The 16,674-nt window shown below is 40.2% G+C and overlaps 1 protein-coding gene across 1 annotated transcript in view; it reads right to left on the reverse strand.

The window, feature by feature from the left end:
* The window catches only part of VWA3A (von Willebrand factor A domain containing 3A), a 79,202-nt gene extending 65,856 nt beyond the window's left edge, over positions 1-13,346 (reverse strand). Inside the window, 4 exon segments of the mRNA XM_043979249.1 lie at positions 380-457; positions 594-718; positions 11,928-12,048; positions 13,282-13,346. Of these exon segments, the coding sequence (XP_043835184.1) occupies positions 380-457; positions 594-718; positions 11,928-12,048; positions 13,282-13,346 (389 nt within the window).
* Positions 13,347-16,674: the final 3,328 nt, after the last annotated feature.

The raw sequence follows: 16,674 nt of genomic DNA on the forward strand, positions 1-16,674 counted from the left end.
TAATGTTGATTGAATGAATTGAATACTACAAATCCTTTCAATTAGCCAACGATCAAAATTGAGTGACAAAACAAGCAAAAATTCTGCTTGGGCAAAGTGGGAAAGAATCCCACAAATAAAGAGAGCCTAGCACAATGCCTCATGGAAAGGTGCAGCATTTAAAATATCATCTCTTGAAACATTATACATGCTTCTTTTTTTTTTTTAGTAAGGCAATTGGGGTTAAGTGACTTGCCCAGGGTCACACAACTAGTAAGTGTCAAGTATCTGAGGTCAGATTTGAACTCAGGTACTCCCGACTCCAGGGCTGGTGCTCTATCCACTACGCCATCTAGCTGCCCCATTACACATGCTTCTTAACTGCTGAGGCTGTACTTACTCAGAAAGTCTTGATTCAAAGAGGCTGACAGCCTTGATTGGAAAGTGTATTTTTTGCATCACACTGTTGTTCTTGTTCCTAAAGGAAGAAGATGTCATCATAAGCTGCCATGCTTTCCTGGGGAAGGTGGAGGGATGGAAGCAGGGACAGAAATGGGGATTAGAGATGGCTGAAGGGAAGGTTATTTATTTATCTATTTTTATTTCAGACTTACAGAACAGCAGTGCCCTGGCTGATCAGATCCACCAATGTAAGCTTCTGGTATGTTAAACTATGGGTGTCAAACCATTCTTCCCAGCCTTTCTTAGGTGAGGTCTGGGGCTCTTTTTCCTGTCCATTCTGAAATATGGAAGCCAGAGGCAAATAGCAGTTAAGGCGGAGGGTCAGGATGGAGAGGTTCCTCAGGTTTCCTTTGCACTAATTCCCAGGTGTTGCCTACCCTGTCTGGATCCAAGTCCAGTAAAAATATTCAGTCACCTCACAGGGAGACAGGTTATTACTCAAAAAATGCTCGTGTCTTGGGTGAATTTCATGAGCAGTATCCCTTGCTTCAGTCCCCTGCCTCAATAAACAGAGAGCCATTATCATTTCTAAATTAATCTGTACTTACCACGTGCTCCCTATGTTGTCAGTTACCTTTTCTTGTGTCTATGTCTTATCTTTTCAGTTAAGACTATAAGGTCCTTGAGGGTAAGGGACATTTCTTATTTTTCTTCATGTCCACAAAGCATCTAGCACAACTTTTTGCACATAGTAGGTATCTAATAAATGTTTGCTGGTTCTTTGAAAACAACGCTCCTTCTCTGATAATGCCCAAAACTAATGAGATAAAGAACCCCAAATATTAATCAGTCAACATTTTTGAGTGTCCAGAATGTGAGGGACTCTATGGGAGGATATGTAAGAAAAAATAGACAATATTGCCATGCTCAAGGAATTTGAAGCAATCTTTACACATACTAACCCATTGCAATTCAATAAACACTTATTAAGACTTGTGCTGGGAATTGGAGATGCTCAGATCTTTGATATCCTCAATTTGGAAGTTTCCCCCAACAATGAAAATCACAGTCTAGCTAGGCTCTTCTTGTTTAAGTCTGTCTCTATGTTCGCCACAGGGGGTTTGTTCCCCATGCTGGAGCCCTTCCTTGCTTTCTCCTACATTACAACAGTTCCAGGGGTGTCTTCTGGTTGTCTTTTTTTTTCCCATTTCATTTAACCTCTTAATGTTATCTATTACTTACATTCTTCGTTGGAATTCCTCATGGGTTATATGTCACATCCTGCCATACTCACCACGTACTTTTCCATTGTCTTTTGTTCAATATCGATTTTCTTTGGAGATGGTTGTATTCCATGTCTCACCACCATTTAGCAACATATGTAAGATGCTTATGTTAAAAAAATGGGCCTTTTTTTTCATGGGAAGCTTGGGTCATTAAAAGAGCTCTTAAATTTCCCAAAGGCAATCCCAACTTGTTATCCATCTAAACTGTATTTACAGTTTACACATAATGATGGACAAACTCTATTAAATTGTCAATCCAAATGTATGTCATGATCTAGGCAATGGATGTTTGTCATCCACTTGGTCTTTCATGTTAGATTGGTCAAGCTTAGCTCCTTTGACTGATTACTGACCACTCTGATTCAGGAGGTCTGCAGTTCCAGGACCTGATGCAATAAACACAATGTTATTCACAAACATCAGTACCTGGAGGACCTCATCATCATCAGGGAAGTCTTCTCCAACTTGGACTCTTTTAGATTTCCCCTATCATGGTGGAAAGCACTTGTGGGTAAGGATACATTTTTTTCTTACAACTCACCAGATATCTATGATCTAAGTTTCATTTAACAGTGCTATTTCTGTTGTTTGGGTAGCTAGGTGGTGCTGGGCCTAGAATCTAGAAGACTCATCTCCTGAGTTCAAATGTGGCCTCAGAAACTTATGAGCTATGTAAGGGCAAGTCACTTAACCCTATTTGCCTCAGTTTCCTCTTCTATAAAATGAGCTGGAGAAGGAAATGGCAAACTGCACTAGTATCTCTGCCAATAAAACCCCAAATAGGGTCAGGAAGAGACTGAAATGACTGAACAACAACAATAACATTTCTGTTATTACATTTTTCAAGGAACCTTTTGATGAATTTGATATATCTGGTTAGGACACACCTTGTTTTTAAAAAGCCCAAAGGTAGCATTTTGCTCTATTAAATCAAGTGCTTTTTCATATTCAACAAGCAATGAGCACAGTGGGATCTTATAATCTCTTTCAGTCATTGGGGGCACACAGAAAGGGAAGGAGAAGGGAATAAGCATTTACATGAGCTTACTAAGTGCCAGGCACTGCCCTAGAAGCTTTTACAAAATCTCTTTCATTTGACCAAAGAGAAAAAAAAAAGGCATAATCAGAGTCTTCAAAGAGCTTAGTCTCGCAAAGGGGAGGGATTTGAGAAACACAAATAACTATATTATAAAATAATCAAGTGCATAAGAGAAGTCAAATGGATTGGCCTGAGAGAAATAATCACTTCTAACTGAGGGGGATCAGAGAAGGCTTCAAAGAGGCTGTGACGCCTGAGGCAGGCCTTGAATGAGGGGGAAGAGGTCAATAAGCATAGGTGAGGGAGATATTGGCTCCAGGTGTGTGCAAAAAAGCCTGGAGAAGGAAGATGGCAGCATCAGGTCAGGAAAAAGTGAGTAGTCCAATTTGATTGGAACATATTGTGTACAAAGAACTGTAGAAATAGGTTGGAAAGGTAAGCTGGGGCCATATTGTAGAAAGCCCGAGAGCTTGGTTAAGGAATTTGCCTTGTATTCCTCAGGTGATGAGATGGGAGTGAGGGTCATGATGGCAATGAGGACCCAAGATGAGGATGTCTCTGTATCCTTGTGTCCATCAAAGCCTACGTCCAAAAGTTACTCATCCAAAGAATTCGTGTTAGACCCAATCCTACCTCTCTCATGTTTGTCAAATTAAATGGAATTGAATTCTATGGTTGTAATCCTGCCTTCCCTTTCCTTTCCTAGCAGGAGTGAAGGGAAAACTCACCTGGCATAAACTGAGGTCAGAGCTTCCAGAATTATTATTCTGGAATATTCCCATTCCAAATATTATTTCCATGCAATATAGATGAGCTTTAAATATCACCAGGGAATGTCTAATTAAAACTAGGACAGTTCGGCCGTCAGCAGCTTCATACATGCCAGAGATGTCATTGTTCTGTATTTGAGGCCCTTCAAGAAATGGCACATGTAGATAGCATAGATTCAGAGCTCTGAAGTACTTTAGAGATTTTTTGGTCCAACTCCTGCCTTTTTACATGTAATGGGGGCTGCCCCTTCCCTCATTCTTCCAACTCCCCAGAATTATCTGTCCATCTCCAAAGGACTATGTTGGAGCTGGGGTAGGGGCAGGTTTAGGACATGTATGGACTAATTTCCTGAGAGTCTTCTAAATGACTGATAAGCTGATAACACAGAGTACCAAGACTGGTAGGGAAAGTCAACTTTCCACTGGCCAGCCATCCTATTGGATGCAGCCATCTGGGTGACAAGATATATGTGTATATATATATATATATATATATATGTATATATATATTTTTTTTTTTGGTGAGGCAATTGGGGTCAAATGACTTGCCCAGGGTCACACAGCTAGTAAGTGTCAAGTGTCTGAGGCTGGATTTGAACTCAAGTACTCCTGACTCCAGGGCCTGTGCTCTATCTACTGCGCCACCTAGCTGCCCCAAGATATAAATTTATTGAGGGTCAAAGATGGCCCTTCTTTAACCTTAGTGATGGTAATGGAGGCTGCTGTTCCCTAAGTGGAATGTAAGACTCAAGTAGCCAAACTTTTTCTGGGACCTCTGGCTACCTTTGTTTCTCTGTGTTTCCTTCTTTTAGCATTGACCTTATGAGCAATGAAAACTCAGAAGAGATTACAGATTTGGCAGCTGGTGTCTTCACCTTCCTTGGCATCTGAGCAGCAGGATTTTTGAGAAATCTCCCAAGCATTGCTAAGAGTGGGCTGGCACCAAAGGAAGAGTTGGCATTGGAGAGAGACCTGTAAAGATGGTGGAGTAGGAGGAAGTAGTATGGTCCAGTTCTCCCCCGCCCCCAGCTACACCTGGAAAGAGCACCAGACAGAGTCTTGATTGGGAAAGCAGTCATTTTTCAATAACTGGTCAGTATAGGGAGACAGACAGTCTGAGAGCGCTAGGGATAACACAACTATAGGCTTCCTCTTGGTCTGAGCCTGCTACCTTCATTACTCAGTTGCAGGTCTCAGACCAGGCTGGGAACTGGGTCACCAAACTCACTCAGTCACACAGCTCCTTCTCCCTTCTGTTACTACTGCTCCTTGCCTAGTATATAGACCCAGTGCACAGCTGAACATAGCTTTGTTGTTCAGTTGTGTCCAATTCTTTGGGACCCCATTTGGCTCTCATTTTATCCATATAGCCCCTTGAGGTAGATTGTTGTTGTTGTTTAGTCATTTCAGTTGTGTCTGACTCTTTGTGACCCCGTTTGGGGTTTTCTTGGCAAAGATACTGGAGTGGTTTGCCATTTCTTTCTCTGGCTCATTTTCAGATGAGGAAATTAAGGCAAACAGGGTTAAGTGACTTGCCCAGGGTCTCACAACTACTAAGGGTGAGAAGATGGATTTGATCTAAGGTCTTTCTGACTCCAGACCTGGCATTCTAATCTGCACCTCCTAGCTGCCCCAAAGTTAGCCTTAGCTTAGGCATAAGTTGCCTTCTCAGTCTCAGGAAATCAAATAGGTGTGGCCAGTGAGTATTTCCACATAGATAGTAGATCAGAAAAACTGCAGTTCCTTTTTAGGTATTATTCAACATGTTACTTTTAAAGCTCTCCTACTGTCTGTGATTCTTTCTGGTCTTCCTTTTTGTTCTCTTCTGTATGTTAACAAAAAAGATAATAGCATTTATTCATGTGAGGCAATCCAAAAACCAGAATGGGGAAGCCCCGAGGAAGGCATTTGGGCAAAGATCAGCATAAAGAGAAACAGAAGCAAAGATCATCTGGACAGAGGAAGGAAACAGATGAGGAATTTGGGAAATCTATCACAAGCCAGCCATAACGACATGATGTTGTAATTGGGAACTTCAATGATCCAGACATCTCCTGCAACTCTACCAAAAGCAGAGCAGCTAATAAATTCTTGGCTTGCCTTAATGACAATTTATCCTTTAAAAAGTGGGGAAAACATTAAGAGGAATTGCTTTTCTGGTTGCAGTTGTTGAAATAGAAATGATGGAAACCTAGAGGCAAAGGTGGAAATGACCATTATGTCTTTTTTTTTTGCTGGGCAATTGGGGTTAAGTGACTTGCCCAGGGTCACACAGCTAGTAAGTGTTAAGTGTCTGAGACCGGATTTGAACTCATGTGCAAAAGGACCAAATGTGTCCTTAAGTTCACCTTATGACGTTTAAACCCAAAAAACACCTCTAGTAAGAAAAGTATCCACTTTAGGGAATGGCGTAGGACCCCAAGAATTCCAAAATATGACGTGAACCTCCCACAAATTGGCGATTAAGATAATGAGGAAATAACCTACATTTTCCACTTTAAATATAGCCATTTCCATCTCCCTAATCAAGACACTTTTCTTCTGTGGTCACCACAGTCTTTTTTTTTGTTGTTTTTTGTTTTTTTAGTGAGGCAATTGGGGTTAAGTGACTTGCCCAGGGTCACACAGGTAGTAAGTGTTAAGTGTCCGAGGCCGGATTTGAACTCAGGTACTCCTGAATCCAGGGCTGGTGCTCTATCCACTGCGCCACCTAGATGCCAACCATTATGTCTTAACATTAATGGTAAAGAGAACAGAAGAAACCTGGACATTGTTTGACATTTACCCTTTGTTTTTAAAGAGTGGATTTGAAAAACGTCCAGAGAAAAGCTAAGTAGACTCTTATGGACAAAATTTCTTTAGGGGAAGGCAACATGGGAAGAATGAGAAACTCTCAAGAATGAAATTTTGAAGATGCATAGAGGCTATGACTAGGTATGGGGATTAAAATTGTCCAATCTACAATAAAAGAGACTACCCCTATGGAATCATAGTAAACTGATTAATACTGATTGGAATAGAGGAGGAGTCCAAATGAATTCTTTCTCACATGGGCATTGTGTGGGATCCTCATTACAGCCACCAGTGAGGACTTGTTTAGGAGTTAATTATATCTTTTAAAAAAAAAAATGTAATCAACATTTTTATAGTTTTGGGTTCCAATTTTTTATCCCTCCTTCCCTTGATCCCCTCCCCCCTCTCTGAGATGGCAAGCAATCAGATATGGGTTATACACATATGATTATGTAAAATATTACCATATTTGTCATTTTGTACAAGAAATTAATGATATCTTTTTGATTAAGTATGGATTTCTTGTGTGGTGCCCATAATGAAGAGGTGATCATTTCATACATTTGGGCTACTCACTTTTACTTGACATAGAGATGCCAATCAGACACATAAAGACTTGATTCCTTAGAAGGAAGCCTACACCCCCTCACTGTCTTTTCCCAGTGACATGGAGCTTAGGATAAATCAGAAGAAGTTTCTCCTGTGAGAAGCAAAACCAAAGATGACCAGATAACACATATAGAGGAATCAAGGTGTTATGGGAGAAATTGGTGGGGGTTTGGGGTAGGGGTTTTTAGGAATTTCTCTTTGAAGAATTACACCCTCTTGAACACAAATCCAATTAGAATAAAATAATATTTTATTTAGGTGCTAGGGAAAGGAAATCAAGAGAGAAGTCCTTGGACTTCTCATGGGGAGAAGGCATGGCACAGAGGCGTGGTTCTTTGAGATACCTATCTCCTCAAGCAGGAGACAGGCAAATAATTTTATAGAGGACCAATGGTGGTCCCATGAGGGTGATCATCTGACTGTGGAAAGTTCTTTTATTGGGGAAGGACTATCCCCCACTGGTGGTGACTGGGCTCCAATCTCTCAAGCCATCTCTGTCCCCCTCAAGCCACAAAGGCAGCAGCCACACCTAATTTTATCTCCCTGAGGAGTGTGGGGGGGGGGACTGGAATGAAGGGTGGTGGTCATGGAGCTAACTCAATCCCAACCAGGTGCTGCTTATCTCTTTAGGTATGTCTGTCCTTTGGTTTAGCTTCTCAAGGAGAAGGTTCCTTGATTTCCCTCAGAAAACTTCTGAGGTACCCCAGGCCCACAACATGAGGAAACTGAGACAAACAGGTGAAGGGTCTTGGCCAGTCACATAGTCAGTAAGTGCCCGAGGCAAGATTTGAACTCAAGAAGATGAATCTTCCTGACTCCAGGCCCAGCACTCTGTGCACCTAGCTGCCCCCACTATTATGCTTTAAAGAGACAGTATTGCTTTCCCTTTGTCCTGAATGTTGTTCATCCTTGTCCTCAAAGAGGAACAATAACATCAGGAAGGTGATGTCTTGACTTGCAAGTGAATTGCATTTAAGTGAGGCAGAGCTGTGCAAAACCATCAGTCTCATTCTTTCCTCCAAAGTCATCATATAGGTCAGGATGACTGTTGATGGCCCTGGATGCGAAGGGAGACCTTGGCCTTTTTAAGCTAAGGTCTTTCCCAGGTTTCAGTTTGTCTGAGGCAACACCCATTCAGCAGTTAAAGGCTAGGTAAGAATTGAGGCAAAAGATGACCTAGCTTGTCTTCACTAAAGAATCAGTCTGGGAGGGGAAGACCCTCAGAGTTTCTGACCAGAACAGAAACAATTGCTTTTTTTTTTTTTTTTTTTTTGCTGGGCAATGGGGGTTAAGTGACTTGCCCAGGGTCACACAGCTAGTAAGTCAAGTGTCTGAGGCCGGATTTGAACTCAGGTCCTCCTGAATCCAAGGCCGGTGCTTTATCCACTGCGCCACCTAGCCGCCCCAAAACAATTGTTTTTTACAATCACTCTGAGCCATCGGAACCCAAACAATGAGCAAGTAAGACTTGGACTGGGACCTATTATTGGCTGATTGAGAGCCAGAGTGATTTCGGTTTAAATGCATAGTCAAACATCTCCATTTTAATCCCAATGTTTTTTGTTTGTTTGTTTGTTTTTGTGGGGCAATGGGGGTTAAGTGACTTTCCCAGAGTCACTCAGCTAGTAAGTGTCAAGTGTCTGAGGCTGGATTTGAACTCAGGTCCTCCTGAATCCAGGGTCAGTGCTTTATCCACTGTGCCACCTAACTGCCCCTACATGTCCCTTAACCATTCAAAGTCCAAATCTGTAAGGTAGGTTAGAGGAAATATAATTTCTATTTGACAAGGAAACTGAGGCACAGAAAAGGCAATAAATTACTTGCCTATGGATACCCAGCTTATTTAGTTGCAGAACCAAGAATATAACCAAGATCTCCTTACTCTTGGGAACTTTCAGTCTTTTCTGCCTCCAGTCATATGCAACTTTACCCAAACTGGTTGAAGGGAGAATGACTTCCCATGTAATAAGTACAGCAAGAATAGCAGCTTCAACTACAACTTTGGCTGCCTGCTACTGAAAAGAATTGACATTTTGCTGGTGGGTTGGGTTGAATTGTCAAGAGTTCAAGGACAAGGTGATTACTATCCAGTGGTTTTGTGCAGCTCAAATGAGGTAACAGATGTAAAGCACTTTGCAAACCTTAAAGTGCTATATAAATGCCAGTGGTTGTTATCATTGCTATTGCTATTGTTAGCCTACATGTTTTTTGTTTGTTTGTTTTGTTGTGTTTTTAAATTTTGTTTAATTTTTTTTAATTAAAAAAATGTTTAATTAAAATTTTAAATTTTAGTTTAATTTAATGTGTGTGTGTGTGTGTGTGTGTGTGTGTGTTTGTTAGCCTACGTGTACCAGACCTCTAGGCTGGTGGTGACCTGATTCTGAGCCTTCTACTCTTGCTGAACTATAGCAGTGTTTATAGAGCAATACAGAGGTGGGCTGGGAAATGTTTAACAACTGGGCTCTCCTGGAAAAATAAAGAATGTATGCACACATCCTCACTTTTAAGTTTAACCTTCATTATTAATATTTTCCTAAGTCTAGCTAATAAACAAAACAATAAATCATTTGTAGGAAGGCATAAATGATCAGATTGAAAAATTAACAATGGGGGGCAGCTAGGTGGCGCAGTGGATAAAGCACTGGTCTTGGATTTAGGAGGACCTGAGTTCAAATCCAGCCTCAGACACTTGACACTTAACTAGCTGTGTGACCCTGGGCAAGTCACTTAACCCTCATTGCCCTGCAAAAAAAAAAAAAATTAACAATGGGCTCTTGGGAACCTAGGAGCCAGCTCCAGCACACCCTAGTCCTGCCTTTCCAAAAGGACATACTAGATGTTTTGGGAAAATGAGGTTTCAGAGCCTGGTGAGAGGGTAACTTGAAATCACTAGGAGATCCAACCTGACATTGGAAAAATGGAAGTTTATTAAAAAGTCACAGAATAACAATGCTAAAAGGTGCCTTGGTGATCCCATAGCCTGTCACTTCATGGCTAAATTGACTTTCCTAAGTCACACAGTTAGTAGCAGGGCTGGAAATTAGGATTTAGGTCTTTCTCTGTCTACTGTGCCACATAGAAGTTATATTTACATCTCAGCCAGAAGACCGATGTGCACAGCAGTCACAGATTTAAAAGTAGTGATAATCATAGTTACAAAAATAGCACACGTTGATGGATCTTCCATTCTACCATCAATAGACTGTGTCTGCTTGTGTACTTAGACGGTTAGGCAAGGATTGCCTGTATCAACACTACATTTCACTATTCTCACTTTCTTTTGGGTGATATATTGAGGTTGACATACTGAGTGTAGTAGAGCGCTTATTCATATTTCCTTCCTCTTTCCCATATAAGAAATCATCAATAAAATTTTTGAGCATGGATGCATCATTAACATCTGAAGAAGCACTATTGAATACATATTTTTTAACTCTATTGCCCACGGATTATATCCCAGAGTCTGAGCCCTACACAGATAGAAAAACACTTTAATATGACAGCTATGATATAAAGTGAATAGATGACCCTTCTTTCTACTTCTCCCTTATGCATGTAGAAAAAAGGACACAAGACATAACACATCATTTGCAGAATTACAGAACCATTTTTTTTAAAGTTGGAAGAGATCTTATGGTTTATTTAGTCCAACCTCTCAATTAGCAAGCATTTGTTAAATTCCTACTCTGGGCTGAAAGGCAGTGTGGTGTAGTAGATAGCAAGTTGGCCTCAGATTCAGGAAGATCTGGGTTCAAATCTTGCCTCCAACACCTATGTCACATAAGCAAATTAATTAACCTCTCAGTGCCCTAATCACATTATAAGTTGCAGAGAAGGTACTGAATTACCTGCATTGGGAGGAGGAATTCTCTATATCAATGAAATCAAAGGTTCAGTCACTGTTCCTATGGACAAGGCACTGCGCTAAGTACAAAGACAAAAGGAAAATAATACTCTGCCCTCAAGGAACCTGCAATCTAATGGGGGTGGGGGGATAATAAGCCTTAATAGTGACAGTCTCGGCTTAATCACCTCCTTGATCAAGAGCTCAGTTTGTCCTAAAGTGTTGCCCATTACAATGTTGGATAGCTCTGAACATAAAAAACTATTTTATTTTTCAAGGAGAAAGGAGGACAGCCTCTCTTCAACTCCTACCCAACAATCCTAGTACTACTTTCCCTTGTAGCAAGCAGCACAGACTAGGTTAGCCCCTTTTTCCATGTGATGGCTCTTTACATATTTGGAGACATATGCCTTGTCTCTCTTATGTCCTGCCTGATATAATTTAAACAATATAGCTCATTCAACTGTTTCTCGTGTGATGTGAGCTTCAGCTCATTTCCAGCTTTTAGCCTTCTTAACTTTCCCATTGGGTATCTGAAGTACACATGATAGATGGGAATACTTCTCTAATCAAAGTGAATGATCTAATTTCTTTCTCTTTTTCCATATATGAAGTAATTTAAGCAAACTAGATATATCTAACTCTATTAAGAGGGTTGGCTTTTTCTAAAAAAAAATTTTACATAGGTTTTTAGGAAAAGATGAGAAAGTAACTAGAAAATTCATTTTTATTCATGTTCAGTATGCAAATACAATTTGCCTTCCTCTCTCCCTTTGAAAAAGAAAACAAAAAATGGGGAAAGTTTTTTTTAATTTCACTTTGTATGTTCCATCTTTTCTAACAATACTCTGCAAATTTCATGTCAGTCAGCAGCAAACATTTATTAGGTGCATATTTATGTAAAAGACAGATATCTCTAGTCCTTTGGTCTGTATACATTTGGGAGGAATGAATGCTTCTCCCTCCTTTGGGTGCAATTCAAAGAATTTTGAACATAGAAATTTCCCCAGATTCAGTTGTACCCTTCTCCCACCTATCCTGATGTGTCCAACTTTCCAGCTGTTATAGGTTGAGGTATATCAGTTGGGAAGGTCCTTGGAGCAAAACCATCCTCCACTCACCCCTAACCCCCTATGATATGATTTGTAACTATTTCCTCTTAGCTATATAAACTTTGGTTTTTTTGTTTGTTTGGTTGGTTTTACCAAGTCCTGGGTCTGTTTGACGGTTGAAACCAATAATCCATTATCTGTTTTCTCAGGGCTTTCTTCGATAAACTGCAAACTTATTTGCCTCATAAAGTCTTCATCAGTGTTTCCTTTCACACTATAAAACACAAATTCCATTTGGTCATTGCTCATAATTCCAATTCCCTGTTTTCTTCATTTAACTTATCTATGCTCTACCACTCCACACAGGCCTCATACAATAACCTTGGGGGGATTTTAATTTCTTTTGAAAAATCCTGCAGTTTTCTCATTTGCTTTGCTTTTCTTCCAGTTATCCTCATGAAATCCTACTATGCAGCAATCAGTCCCTAGGGTTTATGGCTCAAGGCCAGTTTATAGGGGAGGCTTTTCATAATGTTGATGTAAGGATAGATATAATTGATCGAATTGATAGTGAGGTGTCCCAAAGAATTACATGACTCAGTGACCCAGTTTCTAAGTTTTATTAAAAGACTGTGGTGGGCGGGGTAGCTAGGTGGCGCAGTGGATAAAGCACTCCTGGAGTCAGGAGTACCTGAGTTCAAATCCGGCCTCGGACACTTAACACTTACTACCTGTGTGACCCTGGGCAAGTCACTTAACCCCAATTGCTTCACTAAAAAAACAAAAAACAAACAAAAAAAAGACTGTGGTGACCACAGAAGAAAAGTGTCTTGATTAGGGAGATGGAAATGGCTATATTTAAAGTGGAAAATGTAGGTTATTTCCTCATTATCTTAATCGCCAATTTGTGGGAGGTTCACGTCATATTTTGGAATTCTTGGGGTCCTACGCCATTCCCTAAAGTGGATACTTTTCTTACTAGAGGTGTTTTTTGGGTTTAAACATCATAAGGTGAACTTAAGGACACATTTGGTCCTTTTGCACATGTTCCTAAAACATGTTTAGACTTGTCAGACCCTGAGGGTCTCTCTGTTTAGGCTATCTCTTTACTGGCTTCTAGGTACAGTTTCTGTTTCCTGTCATCCAGGATTATTAATCCCTGGCTACTGTTTAAGCTTCTGTTGATAGTATTTGTTGTTAGGGACTTGAACCCTCTGGTTGCTATACTGTTGATTAGAACTCAAACCTTAGTTTCTCTATTAACCCTTCTGGCTACTATTGATCTTAGTTTATCTGTTAACTCATGTGATATCTTGGTATATCATTAACTAGCCTCTCTCCCATATAGAATTCAAGACACAGTAGTCTTATATTAAATTTTGTTCCATAAAGGATAGTATTGTAGAAAAAGTCCAGGGTACTTAACAAAAATGAAAACTATATCAATTCCTTCTTATGAGTAAATATTTTATTTTCATTTGGGAACCCAGGTAAGATAGGTCCTTACCTAAGGTCTTGCAGAAACTTTTCATTATCTTGAATCTGGACTCCAATTCTGGTTTGTGTGGCCATTTTAGAATACTCAAAGATAATAGTTTCCTATGAAGGAAAATCAGCACATGGTGAATATAACTGATGGCAAACATTCTGAAACAAGGCATGTGGCATGGAATTTCCTTGGGTGTTCTTTGCTTTCTTTTAAGAGTATCATGGAAGGAGAAAACACACTAAATCCAATGACACGAGCATTTTATTTTTGATCTCTGTTTGTGCCTGTGATATTTCGAATTTTCAGGGAAGTATGAGAAAATAATTATTAATAATGGATTGGGGGGGCAGGAGGAACCCAGTCTTTGGTTGGCTTTCTCCCCACCCCCCACCCCCCTACTTAAAAGTTTAGTTCAGGAACTTTAGCTAATCTCTTTCAGAGCCAGTCCAAAGGTGTTCAGTGTGTAAGAACCACCTCTATTGGAAGAGAAAAAAGACTGAGACCACAAGGTGAATGACATTTTTGGCTTGCACTCTAGACTTGGAAGGCTGTCTGGTTGGTGAAGGCTCTCCTCTTAGGACAGAATAGGTAATGTAGAGTCAATATGGCACTGGGGGGTTTTCGGCTTGGGTTAAATGCCACAAGGTCAACTCTTTCCTAACATTTAATACAATTTAATAATAAATGCTTAATGCCCCAAACTGCTGCAATGGCCATTAATTTCTAAGTATCAGAATATTTTAGAAAAACCTAGTCTGGCCCCCAATATTTTAGGTAAACCTATCCTAGTTCCCCGATAATTTAATTAAACACAGGATGACTCAGTAACACCTCACCAGATAAGACTAGGGAAGTGGGATTCCAGAAAACTGGGACCACTAAAATGGAAATTCCATTAGAATCTTGGCAAGTCCAAGTGAAGTCTCAGGGCTTCCCTTTCATAGGAGCTGATTAAGAAGCACATACTGTATGTAAAGTCCCATATCACCTCCTCATTTGGTGAAATGGCAAGAGGAACTGAGTTACAGATCAAATAAAAGACAGAGTCATATGATGGCAAGAGTACTGGACCAGGAAGTAGGAGATCTGGGTTCTAGCCCTAACTTTGTGGCTGATCTGCTATGAGACCTTGGACAAATACTTTACCTCTCTTTATCTCAGTTTTTAATATTTTCTCCATTACTTTCTTTTTTTTTTTTTTTTTTTTTTTTTTTTTAGTGAGGCAATTGGGGTTAAGTAACTTGCCCAGGGTCACACAGCTAGTAGGTGTTAAGTGTCTGAGGCTGGATTTGAACTCAGGTACCCCTGACTCCAGGGCCAGTGCTCTCTATCCACTGCGCCATCTAGCTGCCCCTCCATTACTTTCTTAATTCTAGATAATCAAAGAAATAATAAACCAAACACTGATTTTTAGCATTTGCGGATTTGAGTTATAAATGCTGAGGCTGAAAATTTAACAATAGACTCTGTCACACCTTTCAAGCTGGCTCTAGCACATCCCTATTTTTAGTAATGAAAGATGTGGGTCCTGCTTCGAAAGAGCTAAAAATCACAGGTTATCATGTGAAATATAAGCAGTGAAATTCTGTCATTTCAAAGTCCAGAAAGTGACAGGGGAGGAGGTACAGGCAGGAGGACATCGTTGACAACGAACCGTAGCTTTGAAAGTGAGATCTTCAGTCTCAAAGTCCACTTATGGCAGGAGCTAGAAAGGGTAAGGATGTAGGATTGGCTCTAAGCATAGGGGAAGGTGGGAGATGCTTAAATGATATGATTTCAAGGGTACCAAAAAGTCCCTTTGTCCAAAAATATCACTCCCACTGTTCTTCAGTGAGTCTGAAAATTTGACCATTAATTACTCCTCTGCCTTAAGGCATTGACAGCCTTGGATACAATTCAAATATTACCTGGGAGGGTGAAACATTAAGCCATTAGTGGTCATTAACACCTTAGCCTTTAGCTTTAATTCCTTTATTAGATTAGCTCTGGATTCAGGAGGCCCTGAGTTCAAATCCGACCTCAGACACTTGACACTTACTAGCTGTGTGACCCTGGGCAAGTCACAACCCCAATTGCCTCACCAACAAAGAAAAAAAGAAAAAAAAAAAAGGATTAGCTAGCTGAAGAGCAGGACTCTGAAGGACCACTATATAATAAGAAAGGGAAGATCTTGTGAGGGCATGCATCAGAAATTAGGACAGAAAGGTCTAGAGCATGGAATAATTTTTGAGTAGAGCAAGGCAAGGTGGAAAACTACACTTGAGGAGGGGTCTTAGAAAGCCAAGGGACAGGAGTTTGGTGAAAGGGAGGAAAGGACTATTCAAAAGGAAAATGATGAGTCATTTTAAACTAACTTTGGTCACTTTGAAGTCTTGTTGAGGACTCTTCTGGAGGTTAGGGGCCACAAAAGGCTTGAAAATGAGGACCAAGCTCACAGCACTGGGCTCTAGGAAATGAGAGTGGGTTTGAGAAGAGGTACTCAGAAACTTGAATGGATCTGTGATCTCATGGATTTAGATGTTCCCTCCAATGATGTAGATCAGTGGTGTCCAATCACTAAACCATACATAAGAATCCCTCTACAGGGTGCATATTGACTTTAAAAACGGCTTACCATTATCTATGTTCTTTTGTATTTTTACTTATTTTGTTAAATGTTTTCTAATTACATTTTAATCTGCTTAAGGTTAGACTCAGGAGTATTGGGGGGGGCAGGATACCTGTTTGACATCTTTGATGTAGATTACAATAATAACAATAGCTAACATCTATATAGCATTTTAAGGTTTGCAATGTCCTTTACAAAGTTACTTCTTTTAATCCTCACAAGAACCCTGGGAGGGAAAGACTATTATTATCCCCATTTTGTAGTTGAGGAAACTGAGGTAGACAGAGGTTAGGTGATATCCTCCTAAGTATCTGAGGCCACATTTAATTGAATTTCTGTCTTCCTGATTCCAGGTTAAATGATTTATCCACTGTGCCACCTAGCTGCCTTCTATTCCTGTATGACATCTCCCATAACTTTGCCATAGGGGTCCCCCAAAAAGGCTAAGGGCCTCCCTCTATTTCTCCTGACAACTGCAAGAATACCAATGAAGCACTTAAGCTGGCTACCTTTTAGTTACTGCTGGACTTCTGATCAGCCTATCTTCTATTTCTAGCATATATTTCCTTTATTCCAGTTCTCCATCATTGGTTATGTGTTGCAGTCTGCTCATAGTAAGAGCTAATAGTATCAAAAAGGGTTGGCTTCTTAAGCAGGTGGTTGCCTATTTTTATCCTACTGGCTTGTTATTAATGCCTAAAATTTCACTATTAGAGATTTTTTTTGTCTTCAAGGACTTCCTCTTGAAATTCTGTTATTTCTGGGAAGGGTAATTCCTTAAACTATTATCGGCTAAGACCTTA

Source organism: Dromiciops gliroides, chromosome 1, assembly GCF_019393635.1.
Source record: "Dromiciops gliroides isolate mDroGli1 chromosome 1, mDroGli1.pri, whole genome shotgun sequence".
Taxonomy (NCBI): domain Eukaryota; kingdom Metazoa; phylum Chordata; class Mammalia; order Microbiotheria; family Microbiotheriidae; genus Dromiciops; species Dromiciops gliroides.